Genomic DNA, 14,122 nt, shown 5'->3' on the forward strand with positions numbered 1-14,122 from the left:
TCAGTTACTGATCCACATAATTGGTGTGTTCAGAGCCTGGGTTTTGTAAAAACTTTTCACCTTCAAATGAGATCACTGAAGGCTAGACAGCTCTGGTTTGAGCTTTTTGGATCAACATCAGGAGCAACAAGGATATCTTCTGCTCAAAAGCTGAAGCTCAGATCATCTTTGGCACCAAAGCAGACATCAACGCCTCAGTCAACATCACCATTAGTACTACTATCGGGGACTGCTAAGAGAGCTAAGAAGCACAAGCATTCTTCCCCATCCAAGCATGCATTGACATCCCAGCATGCATCAGCGTCATCTACTCTGGCACATTCCAAATGTCGATGTATAGATCTGAGATCTCCATCTTTGCACTTGGTGTCTCCTCATGGGTGTGGCTTATCAAGGTCTCCAATGCCTCAACACGAGCACCTCCGGCACCATCTGTACTGATCACTACGGTACCGGTGCCATCCTTACATGACCAAATCGGCGACCTAGTTCAGAGGGAGTTGGCTTCCACGTTGCAGGCTCAGGCGATTTCAGGGCTTTGCCAAAATGCAACAGGTACCAGCCCAGTCTGTGCAAGTTTCCAAGAGAAAATCCAGAGCTAGATCTTGAACTCCTCACAAAATACACTCCACACCAAGGAAGACAACATCATCCGGACGTTGTAGTTCATCACGGTCTTTATCAACCAAGCATTGAAGATCCCGGAGCATCTCTGTGTTCTTCTTGATGTCAGAGTTGGTCTCGACATACTAAACGTCACCCATCTTGACGTTCTCCCTCGCTACATTGAGGCTTAGAAGAGCATGACTCTGACTTGTCACTTCATTCTTCTTTGGAATGTTCAGATCTCTCTTCCGCCAAGTCATATGGCATTTCATCAGATCCATCCCCACCACCAGAGAAGCCTTATAAGACAAATGGGACAAGCATTGCCAGTCAAATTGGAAGCAGAGTCTGAACCCAGGGTAGAGCTCTTTGATGCCATAGATTATGAACAGGTTCCTAAGGACTTTCGTAAACTCTCCTGAAAATGAGATGAGGGTATGCTTTTGATTTACAGAACACACCTTCAAACCATTCTCCAAAAGAGTCTGTATTTAATTCCAACAAGAGCTCTCAGCCTTCCTCCAACTCAGTGCCATTGAGAGAGCTCTTCAGCAGGAGCGGGGCTGAGGGTTCTGCTCCAAATTTTTTTTTCTCATTCAAAAGAAGACTGGAGGTATTCATCCCATTCTGGATCTCTGTGCTCTTAACAAATACTTGGTAAAGGAGAAGTTTTGTATGGTCTCTCTGGGAACCCTGTTACCCCTCCTGTTCAAGAACAATTGGCTCTGCTCTCTAGATCTCATCCCTATCCTACGAGCCCACAGAAAATACCTTTGCTTCCATCTGGGGGCACACCACTGCCAGTACAAGATGTTTCCATTTGGATTATTATTAGCATCAGCACCCAGAGGATTTACAAAATGTTTAATTGTGTTAGCTGCAACACTCTATTCTTACCGCTTTCATGTGTTCCCTTATCTGGACGACTGGTTGATCAAGGCCTCATCACCTCCAACTGCTCATTTAGCCATGGATTCAACAGTATGTCTCCTAAAACTCCTAGGATTTGCAGTCAACTACCAGAAATCCCATCTCTAACCCACTTAAAACTCTGATGTTTATTGGGGCATTTTTGGATACATCTCAAACTTGTATTTGTACCATAACAGAGGCTAGACAGCCTCATTTAGATTTCTCAAAAGATCTCCTCTCTTCAGAGCATCACTTTACTGCATGTCAAATGATGTACCTCCTAGGTCACATGGCATCCACAGTACATGTCACTCCATTTGCTAATCTACATATCGGAGAACCTCAATGGATGCTCTCATCCCAATGGTCTCAAAGCCATCAAGCCACCAATCTACTATCTCAACGACTTCAGATAACTGCAGCACTATGTCAATCTCTTCAGTGGTGGATGACTCCGAGCAATCTATCCAAAAGTCTTCTCTTTCAAGTTCTGACACATCAAAAAATATTAATAATGAATGCTTCCATGCTCGGATGAGGAGCTCACCTTGATGGTCTCCACACCCAAGGCAGCTGGACTCCTTGAAAGAAATCTCTTCATATCAATCTTCGGGCAATTCAATGTGCTCTATGTGCATTCCAAGATCACATCCTCAATCAAATAATATTTGTTTGTACTGACAATCAAGTAGTCATGTAATATGTGATCAAACAAGGAGACACAGGGTCCCTTTGCCAAGAAGCAATACAAATCTGGACCTGGGTGATTCCTCACAACATATATCTCAAAGCTGTCTGTCTAGCAGGAAAACAGAATGTCTTGGTGGACAAGTTCAGCAGACTGCTACAACCTCATGAGCGGTCACTCAACTCAAACTGTATTGCATCAGATATTTTTGACTTAGGGAATCCCAGACATAGATCTCTTTGCTCCCCCTCACAATCACAAACTTCCAATCTACTGTTCCAGAATCTACACTCCCAATTGCTTCGACTCCAATGCCTTCCTTCTAGATTGTAAGTCTTATGGCAAAAGCTTGACCCCAAAATTTAGTTAAATCCAGTCAAAATAGCTGACGTTATCAATGGTATCTGGATTATATTCTATTTTCATCAATATAATATGTTGTAGTGATGCCCCAGCCCCACCACTCCACCGCTTGTAAAAGATTCAAAAGCGGGAAGCTAGTTGTGGTGCTTCATCATTGGCAATCAATTTTTGTGATATTTTTCATTATTTTATGTTCGTTTTTACTTAGTATCAAAAATCCTTCACTTCTTGAATATACTTAACAAGTAAATCATACTTATCTCAGCAAAAAAACCCAGGGAGTCAGACCCGACATGTTTCACAACAAAGTGTTTTTTCAAGGGTCTCCCTGCAAAAAGTATATAGAGCAGAAGTTAAAACATACAATTGTGCCCCACTCCTCCCTAAATCTAAATTTCAGTTTTTTTAGTTTAAATCCTGTACTCACCACGGGTGCTGCTGTCATCCGACTCCAAGTTAGTAATGAGAAAAGATGGCGGCGGCGTCCCTGGTGTGCAGTTTAAATACTCCCTCACAATTATTGGTAAATGCCAATGGTGCCCTTTGGCCATTCAGGGCCATTCCTGGCAGGTTCCAGGAAAATCAGTCACTTTGAGAGCTCGGCACGTCACTGACTGCAATTCTCAGGGGGTCATATATATTATAACATGCCCCTGTGACCTTATATATGTGGGGCGTACGAGCAGGAAAATAAGAACCAGACTTACTGAGCACAAGTCTCGTATCACTAATGAGATCACACAAGCACCGCTGGTTGAACACTGGTTGAGATTTAAACACACGGTTACAGATTTGAGATGGCGAGTTATAAAGAAAGTAGTAAGGTTGGATGGAGGGGGGACTCGATCAGGCTGAATGAATTTGAACAAAGATACATTTTTTCACTTGACACTGTTGAGCCTCATGGGTTGAATATAGAAATCGAGTGGGGGACAGTGTAAAGCAGTTCTGACAAATCGGACGCAGGGGGTGGAGTTATTGATAATTGCGAGGGAGTATTTAAACTGCACACCAGGGACGTTCCATCCCTTAGTCTCTCGCTTCATGAAGGGTCTTCTGAATGCCCACCCTCCTCTCAAACCTCCTCCGGTGGTTTGGGACCTTAACGTGGTTCTGGCTCAACTAATGAAACCCCCATTTGAGCCCTTAGACAAATGCCATCCAAAATTCCTCACTTGGAAGGTGATTTTCCTGCTCGCGCTCACTTCCGCCCGGCGTGTTAGTAAACTACAAGCTCTGGTAGCGGACCCACCCTTCACTGTATTCCATCATGACAAGGTGGTACTCCGCACTCATCCAAAGTTCCTGCCTAAAGTAGTGTCTGATTTTCATCTCAATCAGTCCATTGTCTTACCTGTGTTTTTTCCCAAGCCCCACTCTCACCCCGGAGAGGTGGCGCTCCACACTCTTGACTGCAAGAGAGCGTTGGCCTTTTACCTCCAATGCACTCAACCACACCGGAAAGTCCCACAATTGTTTTTGTCTTTCGACCCAAACCGGTTAGGTCACCCAGTTTCCAAGCGCACCTTGTCCAACTGGTTGGCCGATTGCATCTCCTTTTGCTATGCTCAGGCTGGTCTCGCGCTGCATGGTCGATTAACGGGACACAAGGTCCGAGCGATGGCAGCCTCCGTAGCATTCCTCAGGTCCACACCTATTGAGGAAATCTGCAAGGCTGCCACGTGGTCTTCGGTTCATACCTTCACCTCCCACTACTGTCTGGACTCACTGTCCAGAAGCAATGGCCGGTTCGGCCAATCGGTATTGCGAAATCTATTTGCTTAAATTGCCAACTTCCCTCCATCCCTTTTCAGTTAGCTTGGAGGTCACCCACATGTGAGAATATCATGCCTGCTTGTCCTGGGATAAAGCACAGTTACTTACCGTAACAGGTGTTATCCAGGGACAGCAGGCATATATTCTCACAACCTGCCCACCTCCCCGAGGTTGGCTTCTTTGCTAGTTAAGTGAACTGGAGACCACGAGGGGATGCACCCCCTAGTGGAGCAGGAAGGCACGCATGCGTGGAGCAGCAGAGCAAACTTAAATCTTCAATCAAGTTTGCTTGAAAATGCTTCCGCATCGGGGCTCCGTAGATGACATCACCCACATGTGAGAATATATGCCTGCTGTCCCTGGATAACACCTGTTACGGTAAGTAACTGTGCTTTTTCTGTTTGTAGCTCCGCCCACGTGTGCAGGTGGGCTGCGAGACCCCCAGAACATATCACCCCAGGTAGTGAGGGATCTGCATACCAAGTTTTGTTCAAATCGGTCAAGCCGGTTTTGAATTACAGTGAGAATGGCAGGTTTTTACATTTTTTCCATTGACATGAATGGGTGAAATAAGATTTTCTGTTTGTAGCTCCGCCCACATGTGCAGGTGGGCCGCGAGACCCCCAGAACATATCACCCCAGGTAGTGAGGGATCTGCATACCAAGTTACGTTCAAATCGGTCAAGTCGTTTTTGAATTACTGTGAGAATGGCAGATGTTTTACATTTTTTCCATTGACATGAATGGGTGAAATCCGATTTTATGTTTGTAGCTCCGCCCACGTGTGCAGGTGGGCCGCGAGACCCCCAGAACATATTACCCCAGGTAGTGAGGGATCTGCATACCAAGTTTCGTTCAAATCGGTCAAGCTGTTTTTGAATTACTGTGAGAATGGCAGCTTTTTACATTTTTTCCATTGACATGAATGGGTGAAATGTGAATTTCTGTTTGTAGCTCCGCCCATGTGTGCAGGTGGGCCGCGAGACCCCCAGAACATATCACCCCAGGTAGTGAGGGATCAGCATACCAAGTTTCGTTCAAATCGGTCAAGCCGTTTTTGCGTGATCGCGGCACATACACACACACATACATACATACACACATACATACCTCCGATTTTATATATATATATATATAGAAGATGAGAAATAGGTAAGAAATCAGTGGAGAAAATGTTAACCAATTTTTACCAAAACTAGAGTTTGAAATTGTTTTATTTATATATATTTTTTCAGGTAAAAGTAAATCTAACTTGGGCTGGACACCTCTTCACCTTGCTTGCTATTTTGGGCACAGACATGTGGTTGAGCATTTGCTAAAGGTATGTTTTGAGTCTAAACTTTCTTAAATTTATGTTTTTATATATATATATATAGCAGGTTTTGGTGTACACCATATACCAATATTCAGTATTGTGATACATTTAATTTTATTCATTTACAATTATTATCAAAGGAGGTTAGGAAGAACTAGTTATGCTAGGATTTGAAATTTATGTTCAGGTTTATACACAGTTAAACTACTTGTGTGATATTCCCGTTGAAGGTTTTGCTGCAGGATGTGGCGTAATGCTTGGCTTTTGAGTCATGATCAAGCAGTGGAGTGAGGTTGCAGGTTCGAGAGCAATCCATTGTCCCAGATATGTTAAATTGTGAGCCCACTGGACAGATAGGGAGAAATACTAGAGTGTTAGGCTAAAAGTGATGTATAAATAATACCTACCTACCTTGATTCACAATGGATGCTTTATTGGAGATCCTGTAGTAAGACATGATTAAATCTGCCCCCTCAGCTGTCTTAGCAAACCACTGTAAATTTACATCTTTAATATCCTAAGTGAAAACAACTTTTTAAAGCTGATTTGATCAAAGCATGATCAGTGTATTTTGTTTGCTGTTGCCAGGACCTTAGAAATAGAACAGAGTGACAGCAAATGTAATAAAACTGTTAAAAGCATTATGCTTATTGAAAAATGTAAGAGTAAGTTTTCTGTTTTCACTGGTGCTCAGAATTCACTCTACCCCCCCCCCCCCCCACACACACCTTAATTTCCTCTTCCTTCTCCAATGATTTCAGCAACTCTAGAAGATCCATGCTTAAGTATATGCCAGAGTTGTGGCTTAGGCTCAGGGCCTCAAATTTACCATTGTCCTTCAAAGCTTTTAAGAGGAGGGATTTGCCTTATCATGCATTTTACAAGTTGATTTAAGACTATTCTTTTTCAATGATATTATGATTCAGCAAATCTTTGATAGTAGATTCTTGACTGAATTTTGTCAGTTTTTAATTCAGCATTTAATGGTACAGTACTGTTAATTATATTGATATTAACTTGTGCTATAGCTTTGAATATTGTGCAATTTATGTAGACCACTGAATTGACTGACTATTGTGTATTCTCTGTAGACTACTGAATTATAGCATTGTAAACTGCTTAATACTGATGTCATAGTGGTATATCGAGAACAATAAATCAAATCAAACCAGTTTTGGTTGCAGATTTCAGTTTTGGCAGAAACTGAACATCCTGGGTTTGGTTGGGCTCTAGATAAAATATTTTTCCAGTATTCCAGCAAAACGATAAATCAGCTACTTCTATAAAAATTCTGCATATTAATTTTAGTGGTTATCCAGAGTACCCCTTACTCTTCGTGCTTCTATTCTGTTAAGTGGCTTTCTTTCATTTTGTTTAATGTTAGAAATATGTAGTGTGATACTGTGTGAATTTGTAAAAGGGTTCTGGATAAATAGCAGCTTCTTTAACAATCCCACTTTATTCTGGGACCATCACTCCTCCCGCCAGGGTCTGTAGGAAGCCTCAAAACTTCAGAGGCTTTCTCCCTCCCTCTCCCTCATACCTCATCACTGAGCATGCTGTACAGTTTAGCAGTTTGCTTTCCTACAAGCCAGGCTGAAGGAGCTTATGTTTTCTGCTTGTGTTTCCTTTCGTGGTTTCAGTATTTTTCATTTGTGGTTTTCGCCCTGGTGCTATGGAGGTTCCCTGTGGAGACATCCTTTAATCGGGAGATTGCAGACTGTTGGAAAAAGTCTGTTTCTGGGGGGTTCCTTTCTATGCAGTAAGCTCCCTGGACAGCCTGCACATCAGATCGGGACTCGGGGACCATTCCCATGGGAGCAAGCTCACCACAGGTTTTCCACTAGTGGGTAGAGCGCAAGCCGAGCGGTCCCATGGAGACATGACCAAGATCGGAGCCAGACTGCGTTCCTCTGCCAGATGGCTGTGCAGCATGTCTGAGGATGGTGGAAATAAGGCCGGTGGGTCAATCAGAAGACTTGGAATCCAGATTTCCAGTTCTCTGAGGCAAAAGATCTCCTTGTCAGCAGTTTCTGCTGTATCTACAGTGTGTTTCCATTCAGCACATATCAAAGTGAGTAAAGGGGCTGACAACCTAAGTTGATGATTTTTTTGGGGGGTCTTAAAATGGGTTTTTTAAGAGGTTTCCCTGCATGCCGTACATATGTCTACTTCTAAAATCCCAAAATCACCATTTTTAGTGCATTCCTATGATTTTCCTGGGCTATTTTTAGTCAAAATTGGCACTCACGGTAGCCATCTTGGATTTTTCCTGATTTGATTTAGTTATTTTTTTCTACTCCCAAGCTTTGTTTTTGTAAAACTGCATTCCCAAGGGTAGGATTGGATGGATTCATGCCTCATTTGTAGCAGATGGTGGTCAGTTTCGTGGCTGTGTTCCTCATGCACTGCGGGGGGGAGGGGGAGGTTTGCCCTGATGCGGTGCTTTCAGACCAGGAGAGGGTCTTCTAGCGCTTTTTGCCCTGACTCCTACGAAAATGGCATTTGGGGCCCTGGGAAGTGCACTGGCATTGTTTTGGCGAACGCAAACATGTCTTTGACAATATCCCTTGCAAATCCTCCAAACAGGCTAAAACTGATTTGCAGTGCTTGGCTCCCACCAAAGAGGATGACTTTTTCCCGGGATTTTATGGTTGTGCTTATCGGGTATATTTAATTAAACCTTTCTGCCTGTTTTCCTTTTGCTGGCCTTTGTACTGGTCATGGGGATCCCTGCTCCGGTGGACCAGGGTTTTTCTTCTTGCTTCCTGCCGGGGTACTGGTGTGTCAGACCGCTGTGTCTGCAGTTGCACCAGACACTTTTTTTTCCATCCTTCTGCTGTTGCAGGGCAGCTCGGCGGTGTTCACTGATGTGATGAATCTAAAGGATCTTTGGGAGCCTGTGTTTTGGAAGGACACCGCTATGCACATAATTTTTCACACCCGCATACCTTGCTGGTTTTCTTTCTTACTTGCAGGGATTGACGCTGCAGTTGGAACAGTTGGTTGCTACTGAATGTTCCGTTACGTGTGACCAGAGGCCACATTCTGCCTCTTTTCCTGATCATTCTGACCTGGGTCGGATTCTGTCGGATGTCTAGAAGACCCCTGAGAGTCCCTTATAATGTACTCAAGCCCTGGCACAGCTTTATCTCAGGGCAGATGGCTTGAACAAGCACTTTACTCCCCCAAAGGGGGCTTCTTCAGTGGCGCAGGTCACCAATCGCACATCTCTCCTGAAGGATGACCAGAACCGACGTGTGGTTTTCTTCTGTAAGCATCTGTTTGATTCGGCTGTGGCTGGTGTTAATGCGGCGTCGGCCTCTGCTTTCATAGCTCAGGTGTTCCAATCTAAGCTCCTGTCACAGTGGTGCTTCATCCTTTGGATTTTCTCATCTCTGGAGTGGATTACGTGACTGTTGCCTTGTACGACATTGGGGAAGTTCTCACCCAGCTTGGCACCTATTCTGTTTTGGTTCACAGAATGCTCTGGATCTGGCAGTGGTCTGGTGAGACTTCTCCTAAAGCGACATTGAGTCGGTTGACCTTTAATGGTCAGCTTCTGTTTGGCTAGGATCTGGTTGACCTTATGGACAGAGTTCAGGGCCATAAACCCAAGGTGTTGCCTGTGAGCAGGTCCCGCCCTTCATTCTCCTTTTTCATCCCTTCCAGTATTCTCATCTGTACTCGGGTCCTTCCATGTGATAACGGTTCTCTTTGTCTGCCAGACCATGCTTCGGCGGGTCTCGCTGTCTGTGGCAAGTCAGCCGGTGGCTTAAAGAAACAGTTCTTATACCAGGCCTCCTCTGAGCATCAGGAAACGGTTGTTGGTCTTTATAGCGGAATGGCAAGCCATCACTCCGGTTGCTGGGTCCTACAGGTTTTCAGGGATGGCTACAAGCTGCAGTTTTTTCTGTCCTTTGACCGAGTATTTTCTGCATTCGATTGTGGGCCACCCCGAGAAGGTGGTTCGGATGCAGTCCATTGTCCGCAGGCTTTGAATGTTGCGGCCATTGATCCTGTACCAGAGCAAGACTCGGGCTCTGGGAGATACTCGATATACTTAATTGTTCCAAAGAAAGGATCAGACAATTGGAGACCGATCCTGGTCCGCAAGGCAGTCTATGCGGCCCTAACAGTGTCTCGCTTCTGCATGGAGACACTGTGCTCGATGCTTGTTTCAGTGGTGCTGGCGGAGTTTCTAGCCTCCCTGGATCTGACAGAGGCGTTTATCCGCATTCCCATTCTCCTAGTAACTACGTTTCCATGTGTTGGGGTGACATTCCTATGTTGCGGTTCTGCCCTTTGAATTGGCAACGGTTTTCAGGACCTTCACCAATGTGATGGTAGTTGTAGCAGCACATCTTCACACACCGGGTGTACTGTTTCACCTGTATCTGGATGTCTGGCTTATCAGAGCTCCCTCGGCTGTCCAGCAGGTGGTTCAGTGGCTGCAGTGCCTGGGCTGGGTGATAGACATCAGGAAGAGTCACCTCGGGCCCACTCAGGATTTAGAGTGCCTGGGAGTTTGTTTTCACACGGGTATGAGCAAAGTGTTTCAGCTCGTGTCCCGTCGGAAGCTACAGCAGGTTATCAGGGGCTAAAGGACACTCTGATCCCAATGGCATGGCAGTATCTCCTTGTTCTGGGTACCATGGTGGCAATGATTGACATGGTCCCTTGGGCCAGGGCCTATCTGCGTCCGCTGTAGGAGGCTCTTTTTTCATGCAGGAATCCACAATGGGACCCATTACATGCACCCCTGCCTTGGATGACTGTGGCATGGAAAAGTCTTGTCTGGTCGGTGTGTCCTCTCTCATTGTTCCACTATGATTCTTCCCCCTACAGATCTCAGATTAGGTTCTCTTGTCTATGGATACGAGTCTTACAGGCTGGGATGCAGTGTGCTTGACCATCCCTGTTCAGGGCCAGTGGGTACCATCCGAACACCAATGGTCGATCAATTGCCTGGAACTTTGGGTGATCTGGCTGGCTATTCTTTTCTTTGAGGTTCGTCTGCATCATCAAGTAGTCAGGGTCTTCTCGGACAATGCCACTGTGGTGGCTTAGTCAATCGATTGAGGAGTCCTCCCTCCCCTCCCCCTCTGAACTTGGAGGCTGTTGCTTTTCTGGTGGATGGAGAGACATCTTGTGGCGCTGTCAGCAGTACACATGGCAGGAGTGGCCCCCTTCAAGCTGACTTTCTCAGTCATGAAACTTTGGAACCCAGAGAGTGGTGTCTCTCTTGCAGTGTGTTCGATTGCATAATGGAATAGTGGGGTTGTCCCACGTTCGACCTCATGGTGACTGCAAGCAACAAGAATGCCAATAGATTCTTTAGTCATCGTTGCGAGGCTGGCAGCGAAGGGCTGGACGTTCTGGTTCAGCCCTGGCCATGGGAAGGTCTTCTCTGTCTTCTCTCTGTGGCCCATGATACGGCGGAGGCGGCCCACGAGGGTCCGGTGATTCTGGTGGTGCCCATGGTATGCTGTTTTGGTTTTCAGCAGAATTGTGGGCTTTGGCTCCCTTGCCATTCTCGTCTTCTCACACAGGGTCCACTTGCAATACAGAATCCGGACTGTTTTGGTTTTACGTCATAACTCTTGAGCGTGGCCGTGAATTGCTGGGGCCATTCTTCAGCAATGTTTGCCATATTGCTTCGCAGCAACTGGAAAACCACAGTGGAGGCTTATGTGAAGGCTTGAAGTACTAAGATGTGAACCCTTCTCTTTCATCATTTCTTTGGGTCCTGGAGTTTCTGCAGAATGGCCTGAAGGAAAATCTAGCAGTAGCTTTTCTCCGAGTTCAGATTGCAGATCTTCTGTGTACAAGCCCGTCTTACTTGAGGGGCTCATTGGCTTTTCATCTGGATGTGGTTCATTTTCTGCGGGGCGCATTACATCTAAGGCCTCCTTTATGCTTTCTCGGTACAACCTGGAACCTTAATCTGGTTCCTTGCTCTCTAGCTCGTCCCTTGTAAGAGCCTCTAGAACAGGCATGTCTGCTGGATCTCATGACCAAGGCAGTCTTCTGGGTGGCTATTGTTTCAGCCTGCAGGTTTTGGAGCTTCAAGCTCTTTTTTTTTTTTTCTCCTGCAGGGATCCCTTTCACTTATTACAGATTCCACGGTGAGGCTGTGTACTGTTCCTTCCTTTCTTCCGGAGTTGGCTTCCACTTTCCATGTACATCAGGAAGTCTGGCTTTTCTTTTTGCCCCCTCCGGTTCTGTTGCGGTCCTTGGACATGCGCAGAAGTGTATTGTGGTATTTAGAGGTCCCTAATGGGTTTTGCCTCTCTGACCTCTTGTTTTGTTTTGGCAGGTCCTGCCTGCAGAGGGAAGCTAGCTTCAGAGGCTTCCGTTTCTAGTTGAATTTGCATGGCCATTTCTGCGGCGGGAAAGAAGTCCACTCCCCCTCCGGGGTACAGGCTTATTCAACCACAGGGGTTTCATCCTCTTGGGCAGAGTCATTGGCTGTTTCTGTGGGTGAGATTTGCAGGGCTGCTACCTGGTCCTCTTTGCATACCAAGTTTTACAGGATCAGTGTGGCGGGCAAGAAGGATGCTGCTTTTGGTGCCTTGATTTTAGCAGTGGGCTCATCAGTCCCACCCTGAATTTTTGGGACTGCTCTGTTACATCCCACTGGTCCTGGAATAAAATGGGATCATACAAGAACAAAAGATTAGGTTCTTACCTTTGCTAATCTTTCTTCTAAATCCGCACTTTATTCCAGAAAACCGCCCTATTCTTGCTGATTCGCTACTTGTCTGCCTTTGTGAATACTGGTAAGCTGAATTTCTGTTTTCTGTCCATTTTTTAGTAGAGTGCCATCAGAATGGGGATAGCACTCAGTTTGGGAGGGGGGCTCCAGTTAGGCCCCCTTAGATTAGTGCATTTTGTTTCTACTGCTAGCACTGTTCTTGTCATTCAGGTCACTGTGTGATATCCTGATTTGTTGCTGTTTTTCATGTATAATTGTGAGCAGAATATACTTAATTGTTGGAAAGTGTCCGTGTATGTGTGTGTGTATATATATATGTATATGTGTATATATATATATATATATATACACACACACATACATCATGCTCCACAGCTCAGGAGTCAGAGAGAGACATATATACACACACTGTATATATACTTAGGAGTCAGTCAGATATATATATATGTGTGTGTGTATATGTGTATATGTGTATATATATATATATATATATATATATATATATCTGACTGACTCCTAAGTATATATGATGAGGGGGGGGGGGGAAGAAAGCCTCTGAAGTTTTGAGGCTTCCTACAGACCCTGGCAAGGGAAATAACCCACTGGTCCTGGAATAAGGTGTGGATTTACAAGAAAGAAGATTAGCAAAGGTAAGAACCTGATATTTCATTTTGTGTTGGCAGGCTGGTGCTGAAGTTAATGTGATGAATGATCTGGGGGACACACCCCTGCATCGCGCGGCCTTCACTGGACGTAAGGTGAAATGCATGCTTTGTCTATTGCTAGTTTATATATTCAATTTAACCCTGTTATTGAAACTCAGATTTCTCATGTTATACAATCAGGACTTTTAATACTTCATAGACTCCATCCTCTCAAGAAAATACTTGACCGTTTTGTCACTACATACACTTATCCATGCATTTTTAATCACTGTAATGCAGCTTTTGCATATATAACACAATCTCATTGCTAAAGAAGTAGACACTTCAGAACCATTTCTCAAAAGCTTGTGTTGATTGCTCATTTACTGCCCTATCCTATTCAAAATTATATGTTTACGAAGAGTCTACTAGATACTCGGCTTTTTGTCTCTAAGTCTGTGGAATAATCTCCCCTCTATCAGGGGAAAATTTTCTTTTAAAAAATGTAAATTAATACTCTTGAATAGCATTTTTTAATGAAATATTTTTGTTAGCAGCTTGACCTGAGTTACTGGGTAAGTTGGATGTATACAGAGGACAGTACCTATATTTGTACATGCATGCCTGCTCTTAGGAAATTTAACACAATCCTTGTATTTACATATACTTAAAGCTTTCTGTCACAACTTTAAACCAGGATGTATTTATAAAGGCACTGTAGTTACCTATCATGTGGAAGCTCAATTTTGATTTTAGTTTCAAAAATTTGCATGGTTTTAGTACCATCTTATGAGGGGCCACTGAAAAGTTCTCAGCCCAACTGAGAATGATGAGGAGCCATGAAACTTACTAGTTACAGTATTTCACACTTTTCTTGACACTTTTTATTTCAGTGATATGTCAAGAAAAGTGTGGAATAACTTGTAAGTTTCATGGCTCCCCATCATTCTCTTCTTGTTTAAGCTGATAACTTTTTCAGCAGCTTCTTGTATATAGTTTTTCATAAACTTATAGTTTTTCATAAACTTGCTATACCATGTATTATTAAAACGTCTTGAGTGGTTTACATGAAAAGTATAAAAGAAGCTCCATTGTAAGTT

General features: G+C 44.3%; 1 protein-coding gene across 7 annotated transcripts in view; it reads left to right on the forward strand.

Annotated features, from left to right (window-relative positions):
- Positions 1-14,122, forward strand: part of OSBPL1A (oxysterol binding protein like 1A) — a 319,072-nt gene that overhangs the window by 13,276 nt on the left and 291,674 nt on the right. For 6 of the 7 annotated variants that reach the window (XM_033933855.1, XM_033933854.1, XM_033933860.1 and 3 more), the window contains exons 3-4: positions 5,581-5,666; positions 13,062-13,136. In XM_033933855.1, coding sequence (XP_033789746.1) covers positions 5,581-5,666; positions 13,062-13,136 — 161 coding nt within the window. The remainder of the gene's footprint in view (positions 1-5,580; positions 5,667-13,061; positions 13,137-14,122) is intronic. The other variant, XM_033933861.1, reaches the window with a different exon arrangement.

Source organism: Geotrypetes seraphini, chromosome 2, assembly GCF_902459505.1.
Source record: "Geotrypetes seraphini chromosome 2, aGeoSer1.1, whole genome shotgun sequence".
NCBI lineage: Eukaryota > Metazoa > Chordata > Amphibia > Gymnophiona > Dermophiidae > Geotrypetes > Geotrypetes seraphini.